Source organism: Chelonoidis abingdonii, chromosome 10, assembly GCF_003597395.2.
Source record: "Chelonoidis abingdonii isolate Lonesome George chromosome 10, CheloAbing_2.0, whole genome shotgun sequence".
Classification (NCBI taxonomy): Eukaryota; Metazoa; Chordata; order Testudines; family Testudinidae; genus Chelonoidis; species Chelonoidis abingdonii.
In genome coordinates this window covers 59,690,652-59,712,127 of record NC_133778.1, presented here as the reverse complement: position 1 = coordinate 59,712,127, position 21,476 = coordinate 59,690,652, and the positions used below count along the sequence as shown (strand labels likewise).

The 21,476-nt window shown below is 38.0% G+C and overlaps 1 protein-coding gene across 1 annotated transcript in view; it reads right to left on the bottom strand.

Moving 5' to 3' along the window:
- Positions 1-21,476, bottom strand: part of LRP1B (LDL receptor related protein 1B) — a 1,355,016-nt gene that overhangs the window by 352,061 nt on the left and 981,479 nt on the right. Inside the window, 6 exon segments of the mRNA XM_075069829.1 lie at positions 7,458-7,829; positions 11,823-11,947; positions 12,235-12,386; positions 12,537-12,663; positions 20,389-20,518; positions 21,112-21,246. Coding sequence (XP_074925930.1) covers positions 7,458-7,829; positions 11,823-11,947; positions 12,235-12,386; positions 12,537-12,663; positions 20,389-20,518; positions 21,112-21,246 — 1,041 coding nt within the window.

Genomic DNA, 21,476 nt, shown 5'->3' with positions numbered 1-21,476 from the left:
TAAACCTCATAATTTTGTTCAATTGTGCAAATTTAAATAGATAAAAATGTATAACACTATTATGTGTTGAAATTATACAATAATAAAAATTGAACTCCGCCAAGCCTACCTATAATTGTGTCCAAGAGAGAGAGAATTGAAAGGTCTCCAATTCTATCTCATACAATGCTTAGTATATTTTGGTGATAGTGGAAACAAAATAACCATGGACGCTCCAGCCATGGGTTCATAATGAAGGTTAAGTTGAAATTTGCATTGAAAGAGAGGAACAAAGATAGTTTGGGTGCTGCTGCAGAGTTGAGACTGCAGGAATGCCCCCTCATGGCTGCACATAACATAGTGAACTGTCTTCTCTAACATCCCCACCAATGGCTGCTCCAGCATCATGAATGTCTGCCTGTTCTCTTTATTCAGATCTCCAGTCAGGCCACATTTAGTTCCACCCTTTCTAGCGTAAAAAGAAAGACCAACAAAAACAAATGGTGGAGCTCTCCTTCCTGTCTGATGCCTTGGATTTTGGGCCCAGTGGACACTCTTTTCTCAGGGCTTCCAGTAGCCCATATCTTCTTCTCAGGGCTTCATGCCAACTTGACATTGGGTGATAACAAAACCCAGGCCCACCCTCTACACCTGATTCCAGTTCGAGACTCTAGAAGAAATAGTCACTTCGCCAGACTCCTTAGTGCCACCTCCCTGGGCTTCTTCATATAAAGCAGTGATTCTCAAACTTTTATATTTGTTACCCCTTTCACACAGCAAGCCTCTGAGTGCGACCCTTCCCCCATAAATTAAAAACACTTTTTTATATATTTAACACCATTATAAATGCTGGCTGCAAAGCAGAGTTTGGAGTGGAAGCTGAAAGCTCGCAACACCCCATGTAATAACCTCCTGGCCCCCAGTTTGAGAAACCCTGATATAAAGCCATTCTGTGGGCTTTCTCCTCACCTACAAAAAACTTCCGGTTCGCTAGAGACCTCTTGTATTCTAGATAGGTGTTGCAAATAATTTTTTGTTACTTATATGGAAAATTCAGAGGCCTTAAATATCTGCCTTCACTGGTCTTTCCGTATGGTCTTTACAATTTCATAAGCGATTATCTAGCATTTCCTGGATTCTACATGTTCTGCATAGTCCATCCTCCTGTTTATTAGAAATAGGTTACTATTTAATACATAATGACCTTTTAAACTTCTGAATAGATCCAATATATTCTCTGTCTCTCAGGGCCTTAAATTAATATCACCATTTTCAAATATTGGGTATATTTCATAGATTTCCACCCTCCTTCATTTCATGTGGACGCAGTTCTTGTCATTCCTTCCTCAGCTCATTTTGATTAAGTGTTTAATTCCAGTTTGCATAAAGAGGATATCCAGGTCAATTTTTTTGTGCTTAATGGCATTTTTTGTCTGCCAGTTTGATACAAGCTACCCCTACATGTGTCGAGATTCATATTCTCACTCTTGGCAATATCCAATTGCACCAACTCAGTTTCTAGCAGTAATATTTGATTGAGTATATCATTTCAGCTGTCAGACTTGCCATTGTAAAGTGCCTCCAGCACTGATAAAGAATCAGACAGGATGGTCATGGCAGCTGGCTGCACACCTGAGGCCCAAGTTAGTGCCAGCAATATGGCTGTTAGCTCAGTCATTAAGATGGAGATAACGATCAGTGGAAAGGGATGTTGGTTCTGAATCATCACTTGATGTAGTGCCCAGTAGCGTACACAGAGACATAGGGACTCATCTTTTCTCTTTACAAAGAGGACCGGAGCCCCAGCAGGAGACACTAGATTGTTCTGGGTGTACTTAGAAAACGAAAAAAGTTCTGGTGACATCACACAGACCTGGGTGTGGTATTTCCTGCTTGCCTGTCTTGCTTGTCTACCTGGTCATGAAAGATTTGATTTTCTGCAAACAGGTGTGCCAGTTGGTCCCACAAAACCATGTTCTCCACTTGGATTTGACTGACCACTTCTGCACGGCCAAAGCCCCTCAGGGATTCCTGGGCACCTAAATGCCATTTTTCTCCATTCCATTGATGGGGCAATGGATGTGGAGTGGTTAAGTGATCTGTGCATAATGTCAGAGCTGGATCATGAGTGGCTTGCCTAGTGGCTAGAGCCAAGGCCAGATGTCAGGAGTCATTGCTGTGGATTTCCCACTCATGTTCCTGTGAGAAGTGCCTGCTGAGGTTGTCAGCTGTAGTGTTTTGGCGCCCTGGTAGGTATGATGCTATGATGTTTATATTGTTGCAGACGCAGAAGTTCCATAAATTCATGTCTTCTACGCATAGTGAGTGAGACCTGGCTCCTCCTTGGTAATTGATGTAAAACATGCACGCCACATTGTCGGTGAGAATAGAGATTGAGGTTTCTCGTATGAGTGGGAGGAAGTGTTGGCATGCATTGTGTGCCACACAGAGTTCCAGGAGATTGGTATGTATTCGGGTTTCCACCGCAGACCACTTGCCTTGTACATTGTGCTGACCCAAGTGGGTGCCCCAACCTATCGGGGGGCATCTATTGGAATAGTCACTGATGGTGGGTCTTGCTGAAAGGGAATCCCAGAGCACACACTCCACAGCAGTGTCCACCATTGTAGGGAGAGGATAACCCTTGATGGTAGTGTCACATGTCTGTTGAAAGAGTGTTTCCTGAATGCATAGACCATGCTCAACCAGTGCTGCAGACAGCAGATATGGAGTCTGGCATACTTTACTACAAAAGTTATAGCTGCCATATGTCCCAGAATATGAAGGCATGTCCTCACTGAAGTTTGTGGGCTGATGGTTTGGTTTGTATGGAGTCTAGCTCAGCTCTGATAAAGTCCAATCGCTGGGTTGGTTCCAGGGTGGATTTATTTTTATTTATCTGAAGACCCAGCTGGTGAAATACCTCTATTGTGGTCTTCAGCATGCCTGCTGTTTCTTGTCAGTTGGCACCCTTGAGAAGGCAATCGTCCAGATAGGGAAAGATTATGATTCCTTTGTGTCGTAAAGGTGCTGCTACTACCGTGAACATTTTTGAGAATACGCAGGGAGCAGTGGACAGTCCAAAGAGAAGGAACCTGTATTGGTAGTGGTTGGGTCCTACTATGAATCTCAGGAACCATCTGTGGGTAGGATGTATTGTAATATGGAAGTATACATCTTGGAGGTCAAGAGGTGTAAACCAGTCCTCCGCCTCCTCACCGCCCGGTGCTGAGATTATTGTGGTCAGAGTGACCATTTTGAACCTGTGGCTGCATATGAACCTGTTGAGTTTTTGGAGATCTAAGATTGGTCTCCATTCCCTTCCTTTATGCTCTGTCAGGAAATATTTGGAATAAAAAACCCTCCCTCTGTATTGATGTAGTACTGGCTCTACAGCACCCAGGAGTAGGAGGTGGTTCTGTTGCAGAAGGTGCTCATGAGAGGGGTCCCTGAAAAGGGACGGGGAAGGGGGGAGAGGAAGGGGAATGGCTGTGAAAGGAATGGAGAAGCCAGATTGTATGATCTCCAAAACACACTGATCTGTGGTTATCACAGCCCAGGCCTGGTAAAATGGGCATAGGCAGTGACCAAAATTGTAGGATGGGGTATCTGTTGGTGCTAGAGATGTGGAGGGGTAGTGCATACCCTCATCCAAGACTTCAAAATTGTGGCTTAGATGTGGATGGATGGACAAGGCCTAGTTCTGTGGAGCTCATCGTCTCTGTTGTTTGGGTCTGTTCTGAGTGAAGTATCATGGTGGTTGATGGTTAAACGAGGTGTCTCATGACCTCTGGTATGGTGTAAAGTGAGGGCGTTTGTCAGGCAGTGGGTGTATGACTTGTGTACACAGCATCACTCGGAGGCCATGTTATGGAGGTCGTCCACTTTTAGCTGTAGTTCTTTTGGAATTCCCAACGCCTGCAACCATGAAGTTCTTCTCATAACCACAGCTGTTGCGGTTGTTCGGGTAGCTGTGTCCGCTACATCCATTGAGACTTGCAGCATTGTGCGGGCTATTAACTGACCCTTGTTAATAATGGCATTGAGTTGAGAACATTTATGCTTGGGGAAGTCCTCCATGAGCTCTTGTATTTTATTATAGTTAGAGTAGTCGTAATTTGCTAGTAGAGCAGAATAGTTGGCAACTCTAAGCAGAAGGATGGCTGACGAGTAAACTTTCCACCCAAAGAGGTCCAGTCTCTTGTGTTCTTTATCTTGCAGTGAGGAGCGTAAATGAGGCTGTTTACTGCACTGATTAGCAGCCTCTACTACCAGAGAACAGGCTTGAGGGTGTGAAAACAAAAATTCCATGCCTTTGGCTGCAATAAAGTATTTTCTGTCAGCCCTTTCGTTGGTGAGTGATGCCGATGCTGGCGTTTGCCATATTACCTCTGCAGGCTCCATTACAGCCTCATCTATGGAGAGGGCAATCTTGGTCGATGATGCCGGTTGTAAGATTTTTAACAACTTAAGTTTTTTCTCCTGCACCTCATGTAAGGCAATTTCATGGCTGTTTGCTACTCTATGGAAGAGTTTTTGGAACTGTTTCAGGTCATCTGGTGTCATAGCGGTAGACTTTTTCTTTTTGAAGAAAAACCTCTAAGAGGAACTAAGGAAACTATGTAACTATGTACAGACTAAGACTAACTAAACAATGTAACTAAGTATAGACTAAAAATAAGTTCCTATGTAACTTGTAACTTTTTTTCCTCAGAACATATCAAAGAACACTGCCATAGAGCTCTGTCTGCAGCCGAAGATGGTTGAGAAGGAACTGAGGGGACGGTTGGGAAAGCACGCTACAAGAGGTGCCAACGGCTGCACAAGATGACTCCTGTGCGCGCCCTTCCCCCAGCCAAGTACTGCTACGAGAAATCTCTGATCTCTGATGCAGGGATGCACTGACACCTAGGTTTGCTGGAAAGGGGTCACTTGGTGACTTTGTTCTTGTGGGCCACAGTGTAAGATGGTGTGGTCATCAAAACATTAAACTCATTTACTTTCCTAGCAGATGTAATTGTTATTAGGAAGGTCATTTTGAAATTGAGAAATATTCTTGAGAGTTGTGCAAGATGCTCATTAGGAAGCCCCGTCAACTTTGTTAGGGCAACATTCAACACCCATGAAGGCTGAAGTTTCCTGATTGGGGAAGCACAATTTACCATACCCGTACGAGACCAAGAGACTTTAGGGTGAGAGAAGAAGGGGTTTGTCCTTAATTTAATTGTGATGAACAGAAATTGCTGCTATATGGACATTTAAGGATGTTAAAATTAAGCCAAAGCCCCAGGACTTACGGTGTAAAATGAACTTTATCACTGCAGGGACCCCAGCTGAAGCTAGTGAGTCCTTTACCAGTAGGCCAGATAGCAGACTATTTCCACTTTTGTTCATAGCATTTTAACATGAAACCTTCCTGTAAGACACTGGCCTGAACCCTGTGATAGTAGGAAATGTTGACATTAATAGCAGGTTATCATCCACATTGCTAGGTGTAGTGTGTCTAAGATGGAATGCAGAACAAGTTGATAAAGGCACAAAGTCAAACAGCAGAAATCTATGCAGTGGGGCTGCTAGTAGCCTGGATAGTGGTCAGCACCTCAGACATGGAGAAATTAAAGGTGTTTCCAGCACCTGAACTGGTGAGGAGTCCAAGTTAGTTAGTTCTGAGATGTCTGACATCAGAAGAGGGTGACAGTGATACTGTTTGAGTCTCTGGGATCTTCATAGGTCAGACAGCATGAATTTGGAGAGAGATGGTGCTTCCTCTTTTTCTTTTGCTTAATGCTTATCTTGTGAAGAGAAGTGTTTCCTCTTCTCCCTTTTTTTTTTTAAACCCTGATGGGCATCTGCAAGCACTTGCAATGTCAAGACATCTGTATCAGTGATGGAGAGTTGATGCCAGGGGTAATGATGATAAGTAAGAATCAGACACAGAGGAGACTGCTTCCTCACTAAGCCTACTGAAGCCTTAATAGATGGTAGTGGCTTGGTCTTCAGTGCTTTTTTTGACTTAACCATTACCAGTGGTGTCAGATGGTACCAGTAGGAGGCAGAGTTGAGTCTGGTTCCAGCCCTGTGAAAGACAGCTATGGTAAGGCCAGAGCAACAAAATCAGTCTTGAATCCTGAATGAGAGGAATTCAGCATGAAGGCTGCACTTGGTATGCTGGATGGTCCTGGAGTAGCAGGCTGTAGGCACCAAGAAGCCAAATGAACTTGTAGCCACAGATGTCCCTCCATTCCTGTTCTGGGAGCGAAGGCATGGCAAAATGTGCACTGGGTTACCAAATGGATTGTGCCCAGGCATAGATACAGGATACAGGCCTTGGTCTTTGGTATGATCGCTGGGCAGCAGACACACATCTTGGATCCCCTACAGAGCTCTGGGCCTGACATGGCACCAGTGAGAAGCTGAAGGAGCCTGATACAAAGGCAGGCTACATACACTAAAGTTATCATCTACTCCTCCACATGTACTAACTACAAGAAAATAATCATACACTAGATTAAGAGAAGAACTTAGATTGTAAACTGTTTGAGACAGGAACTGTCTTTTTGTTCTGTGTTTGTACAGTGCCTAGTGCAATGGGGTCTTGGTCCATGACTGGGAATCATTGTATAGTAATACAAATGATTAAATAAATAAATAAATAAATAATTTAACCTGACACAAGGGTGAATCCCATTTTCTCTCTGTGACAGCAGCAAAGCAAATGAGGTGGTTGGGGCGTGTACACCCTTATACAGAACAGGGTAAATGATGTCACCCTTACAGAAGATGCATATCTCACCCACTCCCCCAACAAATAGCTTTTCAAGGCAATTACATAGCTCAGCCCGAGGAGCACCACATCCACAAATGGAAATGCACAGAAACCCAGAAGACTAGTCTTTACAATATGTCCTATTTTAATTTGTTATATTGCATCATCCTGTTTTCACAGACTATGAAATCTGCATGTTCACTCACAATTTCTTTGAAAAGTTGAGTCCTTTCTTTTGCCTGATGTTTGGCCAATATCAAAAGTTCATAGGCACATTATTAAGTGCAATTTTGAAACATAATAGATTTGTTGATGAGTGCATACAGGTTCTTATGCAGTGAACTAGGAATATTAAATGGCAGAAATAAACTCTATTGAAATGTAAATTGTAAATGGCAATCAACAATTTCATAATTCTCCAACTGCACTATAAATACCTAACTGCTCTTTAGGTTTGTACACCCTGTATATCACATAAATAGCACAGAGTAGGTGACTTTGAAGCTATAATGCCACAAAATAATTGAGTCTGCAATATGTAGATAGATGATCTTATTACTTATTATAGTTGTGTTATATATGTTACAGTATATTATGCTTTCATTAGTTGTACCCAACCAAGAGTAATCAAGTAAAATCAAGAGTAATCAAATCCCTATTTAATAAGGGTTACCAATACAAATAAAGGAATTACAAATAAATGTTTACTTACTTTCAATTATCACCTTTCTGCCAGCCCAGTTATCTTTAATAAGTTGTATATTTCCAAAATGTGCATCACTAAAGAAGATACGGTTAGTACCCGTTCCTTTCAGGTTGTAGTCGAAAGCCAATGCTATCACATTTTTGAAGTAGTCTGGATTTTCATATGGCCTTACTGGTGAATTTAAATTGGTTTCATCTGAAAGATGTATACTTTTTAATATTGTCCTTCCTGAATACAGCAAGTAACCTTCATGTCTCAGACAAGTAACTCCATCCTCTCCAAGATAGCCATGTGCACAAGCACATGTTCTCTGTGCATTTCCTCGATACAGACAAAGTTGCTGACATCCACCATTGTTCTTGGCACAAACATTAGTACCTGTAAGAAAAAATTACTCTGGCTTTGGTAACTGTCAAGGTTGACTTAAATCAGAATAAGCTTTTAATAAGCATACAAAGGATTCTTTGATGTAACCATTTGTGTTATATTTGTTAATGTAACAGAGCACTATTAAAGTAAAAAAGAACCATTATTGTTTAGTTCTCAAAATTCTGACCACCACCCTAAACTAATGTTTAAAAATCAATTTATGAGCATGGATAATTAATGTTGTTTTCAAATGGTAACAGTACATATTTTATAAATATAGAATATGTAATTACTCAATCTTAAGGAGTTGAAAATCTGTGAATTGTATTAACTTTTTCAACAGTTTTTAAGAGATGGTTTTTAAAAAAAATGTTACTTGCAAAAAAAATCAACTTTCGATTTCCTTAGGTTACAATAATTTGTTTCAGAAATTTGTATATATCTTCTATCAAAAATTAAAAATTATATCAACATACAGAAAGATACATTACCAATATTTTATTGTACCATTTCTCAATGTTTATATGTATAGCTATTTGCTAACATTTTATTTTCAATTCCTTTTGATTGCTGACTTAAAAAAATTCCCCCTACCAAATGTACAGTTAAGGAATTATCATCAAAATAACAACTTCTGTGATTTTATGACATCAAAGATTACAAAACTGTCAGAAATTGCAGACAAAGTATTTTTGTCTGTTTTTTCAGTACTTTGTATGTAGTCTGTTTCACTAGCTTCCATAGTTTACTTTGTGCATTTGACATCATTTTCGGTACAGTCAATTTGACTCATAGTATAGTTACTTTTCCATTTGTGAGAGTTTTCCACACAATAGTGGAGAAAAAAAAACTTTTTTAAAAAAAGTAGTTTTGTGGTTGTAAAACCACAAAATTTGTCAGGTAACTCAGGGCATATTTATTTTAAACATATCTATTGATTTATATATTTATTTATTTTATTGCTATATTTTAAGCTGGGTATCCTTCTCAGTGGCTCTTTTATGGGTATAAACACTGTCACCATTTCTTTTTGCTAAGATAAAGTTAGAAAAAACTTGAAAGTTATTACACATATCCTGGCCCCTAAGGAGATAACTATAGTAAAATAAAATGAAAACATTGTGGAGAGTTATTTGTACACAATTTTTATCAGATTTTTTGATGGTTCTTTAAAGCATTAGTAGGCTAAGTAAGTCATGGGAGATTTTGTTCTCAAACTTCTATAGATTCCTATATTTCTCTCTCTATATATATATACATACACATTGTAATGGTATTTAAAGTAAACTTTATTTCTTCTATAGTTCATTGATTTTAAATAACATTATAATGTTATTCACTAAGGCCATGATCCTGAAACCATGCAGAATTTCACTGATGCAGGGACAGAAATTTGCTTGCAGATCATAGTGCAGGATTTGCACTTTGGAAAGGATAAAACAGATGCTTGAGGGAGAGAAATGAGAATTAATCACTTGTCACATGTTTTTTTATTAGTGCTGGACAGGTCATGAAACAATTCCATTTTAAAACTTCATTTAACTATTTTAGCTACTTATTTAGCGAATTAATTATTATTATTATTATTATTATTATTATTTAAATGAGAGAAAAAAATATTTTTCCCATTTTTCCCCCTTTGCCTTTGTGGCTCAGCGACAACCCCTCCAGTGGACATCTAATATTTGTAGCCTAGTAAAATCATTCAGTTGTAATAAAACACGTTTTTCAAACTAACATCAAAAGATTTTTTATCATTTTATTTTTTTCCTATAACTGTCTCACCCATCACTAGTATCTCTTTAAAGAGCTAGTTAAAAATCTTTTTTTTTAAAAAAAAGACTATTTTTCAACCAAATTTTTCTATATTCTTGGCTCTATTATAAACAAAGCCCTTCCAAGAAAGCAGACATTAACTCCTTCTAAGCCCACTTAAAAAAAAACACTTAAAGATGAGTGAGGGATTTTTTTTTTAAGCCACAAAATATTATCTCTTTAATCTTCTGAAATCACAGGTACAGAGCCCTAACAATAGAGAATTGTCCAAAAGAGAGTTTTCTAGTCTAAATCACTAAAACATCTTTTTAAAAATAATGAAAATATACTCTGTTAGAAAACTTTTTTCCTTAAAAATAGGCAATGGTATTTACTGTAAACATTATGTCTATCATATGCATGAAATAACAAAACCACAAAAAAACAAAAACAAAACACCACATCCTCTAAAAGGCATAACAGATTCCATGATGTGTAATATTTTAATTACAGCACTTTGTGGATGCCAGGAACACCAGAGACATGGTCTTATCACAGGCAAACTTTATTAATTTCAACTTTATATGTACTTGGGTGTGCGTTGTCATAAACAGATAGCTAAGGGTTAATGTCTCTTTCACCTGTAAAGGGTTAACAAACAGGGAACACCTGACCAGAGGACCAATCAGGAGACAAGATACTTTCAACCCTGTGTGGAGGGAAGTTTTGGGTGTGGGTCCTTTGTTCTGTGTGTGTGTCTTTTCTCAGGGGTATGAGAGGGACCAGACATTACTACAGGCTCTCTAAAGTTCTGTTCAAATAGTAAGTAGAACAGGCAATTTAGGCTTTTTAATTGTTTGTTTTACTCTATTTGCACATGTGGATCTGGCTGGTTAACTTTTATATGTGTAGTTGCTGGGAATATTTTAATTTGTATTGGTACTGGAGGAAGGGTTTCTTCCTTTGTCTGTAAGCTATAGGACCCTGTAATATTTACATCTTGAAGTTACAGAGATAATTCTTTACTTTTTCCTTTCTTTTATTAAAAGATTTCTTTTAGAGAACCTGATTGATCTTTCCTTGTTTCCCTTGTTTTATCCCAGGAGATTGGGTGTAAACACCAGGACTGGTGGGGGAGGAGGGAAGGGGGAGAGAGAGGCTAATTTCTCTCTGTGCCAGGATTACTGTCTCTCTCAGGGAAAGTCTGGGAGGAGGGAGAAGGGGGAATGGTTTATTTCTCCTGGTTTTAAGAATCCAAGGGATTTGGGTTCTTGGGGTCCCCAGGGAAGGTTGGGGAGATCAGAGTGCCCCAAAACACTATATTTTTGGGTGGTGGCAGGCTATCAGATCTAAGCTGGTAATTAAGCTTAGAGGAATTCATGCAGGTACCCAAATTTTGGACGCTAAGGTTCAGATTTGGGAAATATACCTTATGACATGCGTGCACAATTTAGACTGGATTCACTGTTTTTTTGGTGGTAACCGTTTGGAGGAGACAAATATAATCTCTGTTAAAATTCTGGTCAGCTTTGCTCACCAACAGCTTGATCCAAAGGCCACTGAAATCAATGTCAACCCTATCCACCGCCTTAAGTTGCTACGGATGATCAGGAAGCTTTGAGCTTTGGCTGTCTAATAAAATCAGTTAGCATGGTATTGATCCATTACTGATTGATCCTGAATGCCACCTGGCAATTGGAAGGCAGGCTGCCAGGTTTCCCCAAACAAGCTGATATTAGGCTCACTCTGAGGAAGTTCTCACTTGATGGTGATCTCACAATTTTGGTACTAATTCCAACCTTTTCTTTTTCGGGGAAAAGAACTATGGTCTAGAGTAAAACATGAAATTTGGAATTCGGAGTTTCCCTTGATCCCTTTCAGTCGTACCTTAGGCTTGCACAGGGTACTGGATAATTTTTAATCATCGACTTGTGATGGACAAGTGCCAGGTATCCATGTTGATTATTTTACATCAGTTTAAGGCCTATGTCCTACTCAGACACATGGTTTTGGCTTTTTTTGTTTTGTTTTACTATTGAAAGAGTGATGAGGGGATTTTGTTTCATATATTTTCTTTAGTAACACTGTTAGAAAATTATAGTTTAAAAAAGGAACAATGGGGAGAATTTTAAAAAAAAACTTTCATAAAAACAAGGATGATTTTGCTTTTCATATTATCCAAAAATAATACACAAAAAGGGTAACAGGATATTAAGGTCATTATTAATATAATTAGCAAGAGCAAACCTTTTTCTCGTTGTCTGTTAAAGACTTTCACTTCCTTCAGGTTTATTCCCAGGCCAGTCCTCATGGTCACAGCATCTGTGGCATCATTCTTATGACCTCTTCTGATTGAGCCATTAGCATGTGCTCTGCCAAAAAAAGTTGAAGATGGCTGATCAACAACCCTCATATAATTAAAATAAAACAAGTAATTAAAATGTGATAGACAGCTGGCCTACCAGAAGCTGAAGAAATCAACTCTTTTCTGTGATATTGATATTCCTTGAATACCAAAAGTACCTTTTCTGTGGATATTGCATAGCTTTGTGAGATTCCTTCTGTGACCTTGCTACGAAATGGCTAATCCTACAAGGGTGAAGTATCTGGCACTGAAATAACATTTTGAGACTCAAATACTTATGGAAAAATAAATTACCTGTCAGACCAGTAGATGTAAGCTCCAAAGACTGCTACTGAAAACATATCCACATTGCTCCCTGAGAGCACAATCTCCCGGTTCCCTCCACTCTCAAGGTCGATTCTTTCTATCTTGTCTGTACGAGCATCACACCAGTATAATTTATTTTCCTAAAGATCAATTTCAAAGTAAACTTCAACAATCTATTTTTGTCTGAGAATTGTATTATGAAAATAACAGAATGCTAAAGTGGAAGACTAACTTGTAATGCAATATATTTAATGCACATTTAATATGTAGTGGAAGATACAGGAACACACCTCATAGTCAACGGAGATTCCATTAGGCCAGGCAATCCCCAAGCTCACAAGCACAACCTTCTCAGACCCATCTAACCGTGCCCTGCCTAGGCAGGGAGTCTGTCCCCATTCTGTCCAGAACAAATACCTAAAATATTGCAGAATTTCACAATAAACAGATGAACATGTTCAGATCGGCATATATTTGGCAACAAAATATAAGTGTAGTTCATATAAAATCAATGTTTACAAATATAAAACTCCAAAGGATTCTGATATTGAACTGGTATAAATAACACATTGCTGTCCTTTTAAAGATGAATATGAAACATGCTTTACAGACACTAATCATCTTATTCAACTTGCTTGATCAACTCCTTGATATCTCAGCTTTTGTTTTAATAACTCTACTTTTTAACAAATGACTAGGTAGGCAAAAATGTACAATGTAGCAATCAATACAAAAGCTCAAGCAGTTTCATGGGTTGCTCCCAGGTTTCTGATCAATGAAAACATTTGGGACACTGGTTAATAGTGACTGCTAGGCCCTATTAACAACTCTAAAAGTTAAACTCAGAAAGGCAAACCTTTTCTCAGCTCTATGAGAAGAATAAACCTTGGTCAACTTTGATATCCGCTATGTGCTAAGGTAATTAAGGGCCTGATCAAAAGGGCCCTGAAGACATGAGAGTTTTTCCACTGATCTCAATATGCTTTCGATCAGGTCCCAATACCACTACTTTAGTTTGTATGAAGTGATATTTGCCAATTATATATTGCATTTCTGTAGCTTATTTGTAAAACTGCAGTGCTCGTCCCTTTATGTTTTGATTTGAGATACAAAGATACAGGTGGTGAGGTTTTTTTAGACAAGGTAGGTGATTTGTCTTTTATTGGACCAATTTCTGCTTTTTAAAACTTGTTATAAAAATATTTTGATGCAGTTCCATATGTTGACAAAACATAAGCATATCAGAGACACATTAGAATATATCTTAACAGATCCAGTATTCTATTAAAAAATTTAGCAGAAAATTGCATTACCATAGTATTAAGATCATATTTGTCAATTCCTGAACAGCACAAAAACCAAAATAAAAAAGTCTGAAGCTAAGGTTCTTTCCCAAACAGAATATACTTTCTATTTCATATATATTAATAAATACACTCACAAAGATGTACAAAAAAAAAGAAATAAAAAGCCACGTAACATAGCTCTCACCATAATAAAACCAATTCAGCTTTTTAGAACATTATGTTTGCATATACTTACAACAATTTTAAGTAATTTTTGAAGAGTTTTACATTTTTAACAATTATATTCTTACAACATCTCATCTATGTTCTGTAAACAAGCACATGCACACACAATATTAAAATGTAATGGATGCATCTGACTATAAAAAACAGTTTCTTAATTGATGTACATAGCATAGCTCTATTGAGTATGGAGCTATGTCAATTGACACTAGGTGCCTCATTAAATCACAACCATATAATTAATTATCCAACAGAATAGTGAAACTGCAAGAAAAAAAATAGAATTTCCTTAAAATACAAATATAGAATATATATGTATTTATTATGGGGAGCACCTTTAATAAATTAGACAGACACCTTCAGTGTAAAAATATGGAATATTCCCTGAAAATAAGAAACTTATATTCAAAAGACAGGCAGAAGGTTGGTGGAAGGGGAACAACATAGAAGTAGAGTGACCAAGATACTAATTCACCATTTCTTGACAAAATGAGATTACATTCAATAATTAACTACTCATAACTACACCACTGGGCATGCTGGGAAGGAGGGATGCCTAGATCAGAGCTCTGCCTACAACCTGTTCTGAACAGAATGAGGAAATGTAGCGAGTCTACAGAGCCTGTTTCCTTCTGTGAAATGAGTGCTGTGGCACAGAAAACAAGCTCAAAGGAAGAGAGGGAACATATGACACCCCTTCTACTCTGCTGCACCTTTGGGCAGAATGGGCTACAATCTGGTCCTAACTAAAGAATTATTAACATAGTTAATACATTGGGCACAGCTTAAATGAAGTTGAGGAAAGATATTTTTGAATTAATATTGTGAAATATGGAAGTTTAAATGTTCACACATAGAATAGAATATTTTAATGTTTAGACCATTAGTTTCTACCAACTAGAAGGATTTCAAACTCTTCCTGCTTCCTCTAGCAAGAAATGAGCAGGATCTTTCTTTTAATAAGAGATTTCTTATGTCTAGTCCACTACTACTTTCTACAGAGACAGCATTCTCAAAACAAATAGCTATCAATAACTCAGAACATGCCAAAATGGAATTTAATAATAGATTCCTCTTTTCTATATATAAAGTGGACAGTGCTGTTGAAAATGTAGCTCCACACTAAATGCAACATTATATACTTATTAAATGTACTCCTGAACTCACAAAGAGTGCACATATACTCTTTGATCAAATGAAAGCTTGTAAAGGCAATCTACTTCCCGGTTGACCCAGGTTTGTCTTGGGCAGATTGTACCTACAAGTGAGAAAGACCAGAGTGTTCTATCTGGCTATCATTTTGGCAACACTTGTATATCTTGGCATGCTAATGAGGTATTAATGAATTTAATATAAATTAGTCAAATGCATCTACAAGAGTGTGAGAATATGGATTCTGAATTGATTTTGGGGAAGTATTAAAATAGAGTTGCAGGGAATGATGCCAGAAGCAACAACTGTAGGGAAGGAGGAATGTGGGTGCTGTAAGAGGCTAGACAAAGAGGAGGTCCATTTTAACTGGCATCCTGGTTAAAAGCATTGTATGCCAGTTTCTTTGTAATAAAATAGCTTTCCTGTCCATAGTAAAAGGCATTCATCTTTAAACTTCATGTCATAAGTGAAAGATGCAATGATAAATATAAGAAAAAATATTTTATTATTCAAATATTAAATATAATACATATCTTATTCTACAGAATTTAACAACTACATCAGGTAATTTCAAAGTTTCTAAGATATTAAGCTAAACAGGGACCCAAAGAAACATAATCTGTCACAATTTCCAAAAATGAGTCATTAAAAACTCACCTTAACTACATTTTCAATGCACCTTTAACTATGGAATTGCAATCAGCATCTCCAAAATGAACTATACTTGTATTCACATGTTTAATCAGCATTATTTTCTTGACATAGATGTTAGATTGAATGCTGACTTCAGAAAAAACAGTTCTTCATTCTTTAGTTTGACTAAACACTTGTTAGTTTTTCTCTTAGAATGCTAACTACTTGCCTGAGACAACTTCAGTTACACACAAAAACCATATCTAGCACGGTAAAAATTTATTTGGGACTCTTAACCAGAAGTTTGTAGGGAAAGAATCCCTGAAATACACTATCAAAACACTAGCGGAATGACAGAGAATAGATGTTGCTAACTGATGTGGAAAAATGTATAGCACCTTCCCAGAAGGGTGTCAATGTACTTATCTTGTGGATCTCTGAAGATGGCACTTCCCTATGCAGAGAGGAAAGATGTGCCAGAGCAACTACTTCTGAAACAACTTTAAAACTTGTCCAATAAAACTTACCTTACTGATAAAGCAAAGCTAACTACGTAAGTATATTTGTGGGAAGGACAAGATGGGGATTGGATGTTTTCCTGGGATTAATTAACTTTAAAACAACAGGGTGAAAAGAGAAGATGTTAAGCTTAACCTACTTGAGTTAATATGAAATATCTGAGATTAATTTGAATGGGACAGAGGGATCAGTCTTCAGTAATTCTGAAATTTTTCAGTGTGAATTAGATAAGTAAGTAAAGTTAAAACACCTAAACCAGAGGTCGGCAACCTTTCAGAAGTGGTGTGCCGAGTCTTCATTTATTCACTCTAATTTAAAGTTTTGCATGCTAGCAATGCATTTTAATATTTGTAGAAGGTCTCTTTCTATAATTCTATAATATATAACTGAACTATTGTTGAATGTAAAGTAAATAAGGTTTTTAAAATGTTTAAGAAGCTTTATTTAAAATTAAATTAAAATAAAATGCAGAGCCCCCCAGACCAGTGGCCAGGACCCGGGCAGTGTGAGTGCCGCTGAAAATCAGCTCATGTGCCGCCTTCTGCACTAATGCCATAGGTTGCCTACCCCTGATCTAAACTAATCAGGAACCTTCTCCTTGGCTTCATCCAAGAAAATCAAAATTAGTTAAATCCATATCATCTTCCAAGACCAGGCATAAGTGAAGCGTGGCAGACAAATTTCTGTATAGGTCTAAGGTGCCTTTCTGAACTTACTCAGTATGGTTTATGTTACTATCTGGAAATATTATCAGAAGGGGCTGAATGATACATGGTTTAAATTTTGCTGTGACTGGCGGAATTAACAAATAGAGCTGTTTGGGAATTTGATGATAATTTGTTTTTTGACAGAAAACACCAATTCATCAAACTTGAAAGGGGATGTTTGGATTAAAATTTTCAGGAATGTTTCCAAGATTCATGATGGTATTTCTGCTTAAAACCAGAGAAAGAGAGAGAGCCCCCCCCACCCCCACCCCCGTGATACCTGCCTGTATTCATATAGGATGCAGAAGACTGAGGAGATGCCTGATTGAAAGCAGGGATTTGAACACAGTTCTCTGATATCACAGGTGAGTACCCTAACAAATGGGATATAGTCTGTGAACTCTCCTGTTGGAGCTGTTGTACTTTGTATAACTAATTAAATATTAACTGGGCCACAGAGAGAGAGAGAGAGACTGGCTTGATAGGCCAATGGTTAGGAGACAACTCAAATGCAAGAGATACACGTCGTTGTACTCACTCAGGGAAACAGGGGCTTGAACCTGGTTCTTCCCTCCCTCCTATATCCCATGAGTACTATAACCACTGAACTATTGGCTATTCTGTGATTTTGCTCACACTCTGTTTTTTCGTGGAAAAAATATTGGAAGATCTCTGGTTCTCCCTAATGCAGAATGAGAAATTTTTCAACATCTCTAAAATTTTCAAGGGATACAAAAACAATTTCCCTCACAGCTTTACTTATAAGGGTTTAACAACAGTCATTTTCATGTCCCTTTTGAAGCTGTCAACTTTGGTTTCATTGGCATAGAGCTGGGGTATTAGCAGCTATTCAAGGTTTATCTAGTAAGAAGGCAAGTGGGGGAGGAATGAGGAAAGGAGGCCTACATCTCCCATAATAAAGAATTTATTACCACCATCCACCTATCCAAAAGATGCCTTTGCCACAGAGACTTCATTCTTTCCTGAAGAAACCACAGATCTGCAGTCCAGGGTTAGGTAGAGGTTTACAACTTCAGAATTTATCTCAAGTGACGTTTTTGAGGCTTAGAATAAAAGACAGAGATCCAGCCAAATTGGGATATACTGTCTTGCCACAAGAGGAACACTTACTAATTAATGTACCTTCGTCTTCTCCACTTCCTCAATCATTTTGAACACACTCTGAAACTTAGAAAGCTTAACAAGACAGCAGAAACTAAAGAATCTCTCCACTACTGAATTTGTTCATAAATCATTTCATACATAGTACACTGTTCTCTTTTTTCCTACTGTCTTGTACTTCAACTGGAATTGCTGAACAAAATCCTCCAGACAATAATTCACCTGCCATTTGTTGTAGTAGCCACTTTTGCATTGTACCAAATCACAGAATTTTCAGATTTGAGGAGAGACAGAGAAGGCAGAGTAATCTAGTACAAAGATTTTTCCCATTAGTATAGCAAACAAGGAAATTCTCATTTTTAGTATTGCCATTTCTCTTTTACCTCCTTATATGGCTATTTGGGGTTTATTCCTTCAGTAAGTTAAAACTGGAGACAGAGTCAGGAGCCAGCCTGTGAAAAATGTTCGCACTGAAACCCAAAACACACACTCCTGGTTCCAGGTTTAAGTGAAAGAACAAGCTCCTTAACATTCATTCCCACTCAAGGCCTCTGGATCCACCCTCCCCATAAGCAGGTTTCAGATTTTAGATGTCTCTGCAGAATGAAGATTGGGGCTACAATCCCTCTCTCCTCCCCAAATAGTCAGGAGTAGCTGACTGTTTCTTTTCCTACACTTCCAAACTCTTTTAGGTGGGGGATTTATTTATAGAGCTCAGTACTGCAATCTGCAGGCACTCCCCAGGTAAAATAAATCTGCACAATAAGGTCCCTATTAGACTTCACAGAGACTTCCTGTGAGTTTTCCCTATTGGGCATAAGTCATTCTACTTGAGGAATATATAAATAATGGTGGTCACATTTTCATTAAAACATTTGCCCTGAAGTTGGAGCTTGTTTCAACACACGAGCCTCTTTGGGCAAGAGTACTTTATCTGACTCTACTGTGCTTCATTCGGGGCTTTTTGAGGTGCTTTGTCCCAGAGAAGCGCAGCTGTCCTGGCAATTCATAGATAGAGATGTTGTCATTCACACAGCTGGGTTCTGATCTCTTAGTTGTTCTGAAGACAAGAAACAAGGCCTTGAACTGTCAGCAGAAGTAGACAGGCCATCAATGGAGTTATCTGAACACCGGAGTTATGTCATGTTGAGGAGGCAGACTTTGAGATTCTGAACTAGCTGAAACCTCTGACTGCTTCCACCTTCAACCCAAGATATAATGAATTATAATAATTCAAGCTGAAGAATACATATATCGCTATCATTAGATCCTTATCCAGGAGGAAAAGAAAACAGTTTCAGAAGTCATTTTCCATCACTGATGCTAACTGAATGTCGATGCTTAGAAGTAAGTTGGAGGAACCACTCTAGGCTTAAACCACTTTGAAGAACTCCTCTGACTGAATGCAAAAGCTGATTTCCTGTAGGTATTGTGATCTTATAATGGAGTTGGTTGAATCTGTGGAAAATGGGATATATAGACGTATATATGATTTTCTAAGGGACTTTTGTGTTTTCCAGGAGGTTGGCAAGTTCAATTTTCTCAAAGAGACACTGATAATGCATTAGCCATAGACACAGTTGTTCTCCATTGGCCTTTGCCTGTCAGGAAGGGCACAGTTTCTGTTTATATGTGGTCACTCAGCTATGTCTCTGAGCTTCTCCATGTGTAATGAAGCTAAATTCTATCACATAGTTAATGCAATCTGGTGTGATTTAGAATATTTTGTCTTGGGAAGTCCTTTTCATAGTTGATATTTTCTTCAAAGTAGGATGAGAATTCTTTGTGGTGGTCAGTGTTTCTGTCTGATGTTCCAGTTATACAATCCAGAACATCTTTGCTGGCAACAGCTGTGCAGCTGTGATGGTAAGGGGATCTGTTATTGCCTCCCCATAGTCCACAGCACTTTGCAGTTTGTGGATGGATATGAAGAATGTTTTGTGCCACCACCATTCTATTCTTGTACTTAAGCACTTCATCAGATATAATTTGTCCATGAACATTGGAGATCTTCTTGTTTGGTGCAGAGAGGATGTTAGATTGGGGCCAACACATTGATATTTATGGCCATCAAAGAATTACACCATTCTAATAATTCATCACCACTTTGGGCTTATTATAGTTGGGTGGTTTGTATTCTGACAATGTGCTAAAAACTTAAGAAGATTAAAAAAAAATAAGCACACTTCTGATCTCTTGCTTGCCTTCAGCTAAAAGACTGTCTAAGAATAGGGAAACTGTTCTGAAAATAGGGAAGTAGACTGTAATATTAAGTTTAAACAGAGATGTCATAGTAAGTATCTCAGTATATGAGAACATCCAATTTTTATAAAAACTGTTTTTTACATTACAATCTTTGTCTGGTTTTATTGAAGACTTTAGCAGTAAACAGATGTCAGAATGAATGCCCAATTTACTAACTGTAGAGTTTTAATATTAGCATGCATTTTTTAAAAAAGATATGGAAATATGTAAGTTACCCTTTTTCTGGGTGCACTGCTATGGATCTTGGCTGGTCCAGACCCTGGGATATAATTACGTATCGGAATGAGCCATTGAGTCTAGCAACTTCAATTAAGTTGAAGCCATGATCTGTCCAATATATGTTACCTAGGAGAAATACCAAGAAATTACTAAGAAAAGAAACGACTTCTTTAAAAGACCAGTTCCTGTTTAATCTCAGCTGCATAAAACATAGTAGCAGAGAATAATGTTCTGTATTTGTTTTAATATGTTTTTAGGTTTTATTACTCTCTCATTAAGCCTAGTTATTATGAACATACACTGAAGTGAAATTTGTAATTTTTAATCCTACTTTCAAACATTTCTATCTTAAGGCCCAAACCAAATCTGTATGTATCAAAACAAAGTTGAAACTCCACATCTAAGAAACAGGGGACATTTTAATTTTCCATCTGTCTTCAGGCATAAGAGAATGTCTAAAACCATTTTTCCAGCTCATGGGATTCTTGGGAGATTTTTGCTAAATTCACAGTGAGTGATCTTCAATATATTAAAAAAAAAAACAAAAACAAAACATATCCAGAGGCTCTGAATACTGGACAGAGTGAAGCTGAAAGAGAAAAAAAAAGCACCTCTGGGGCTAGAAGTGCAGAAGTCTACTATTATCAAGTAGGGTCTTTTTCAGCATAAAAAGGCCTATCAAAAAGGTATTTAAGAAATAACAAAGGCACTGGTGATACCCGCTATCCAGTCCACTGCTATGCCTTCAACCCTTCCCAAGCCATTTGAAATTATGTCTTCTTTCCAGGTCTGGTCTCGTCTAGCTCTGCTAATTTTGTTGAAACCCATGTCAGTCCAGTAAATTGTGTCATTTCCTGGGAGAAAAAAATGCAGACAGAAAAAATATAATTAGTAAAAGCTGTCATTTTGACTGGGGAATAATTCAATGAAAAATGTTCTGCTCAAAATGAACCTCACATTTTTGCTCAATGATCCACATGAGGAACTACATTGCTTCTTCACAATTTTAATATTATTATATTAATACCTACCCCAGGATTAAGATAATAGTATTTAAACACCATCCCCATCTCCAACTACTTAT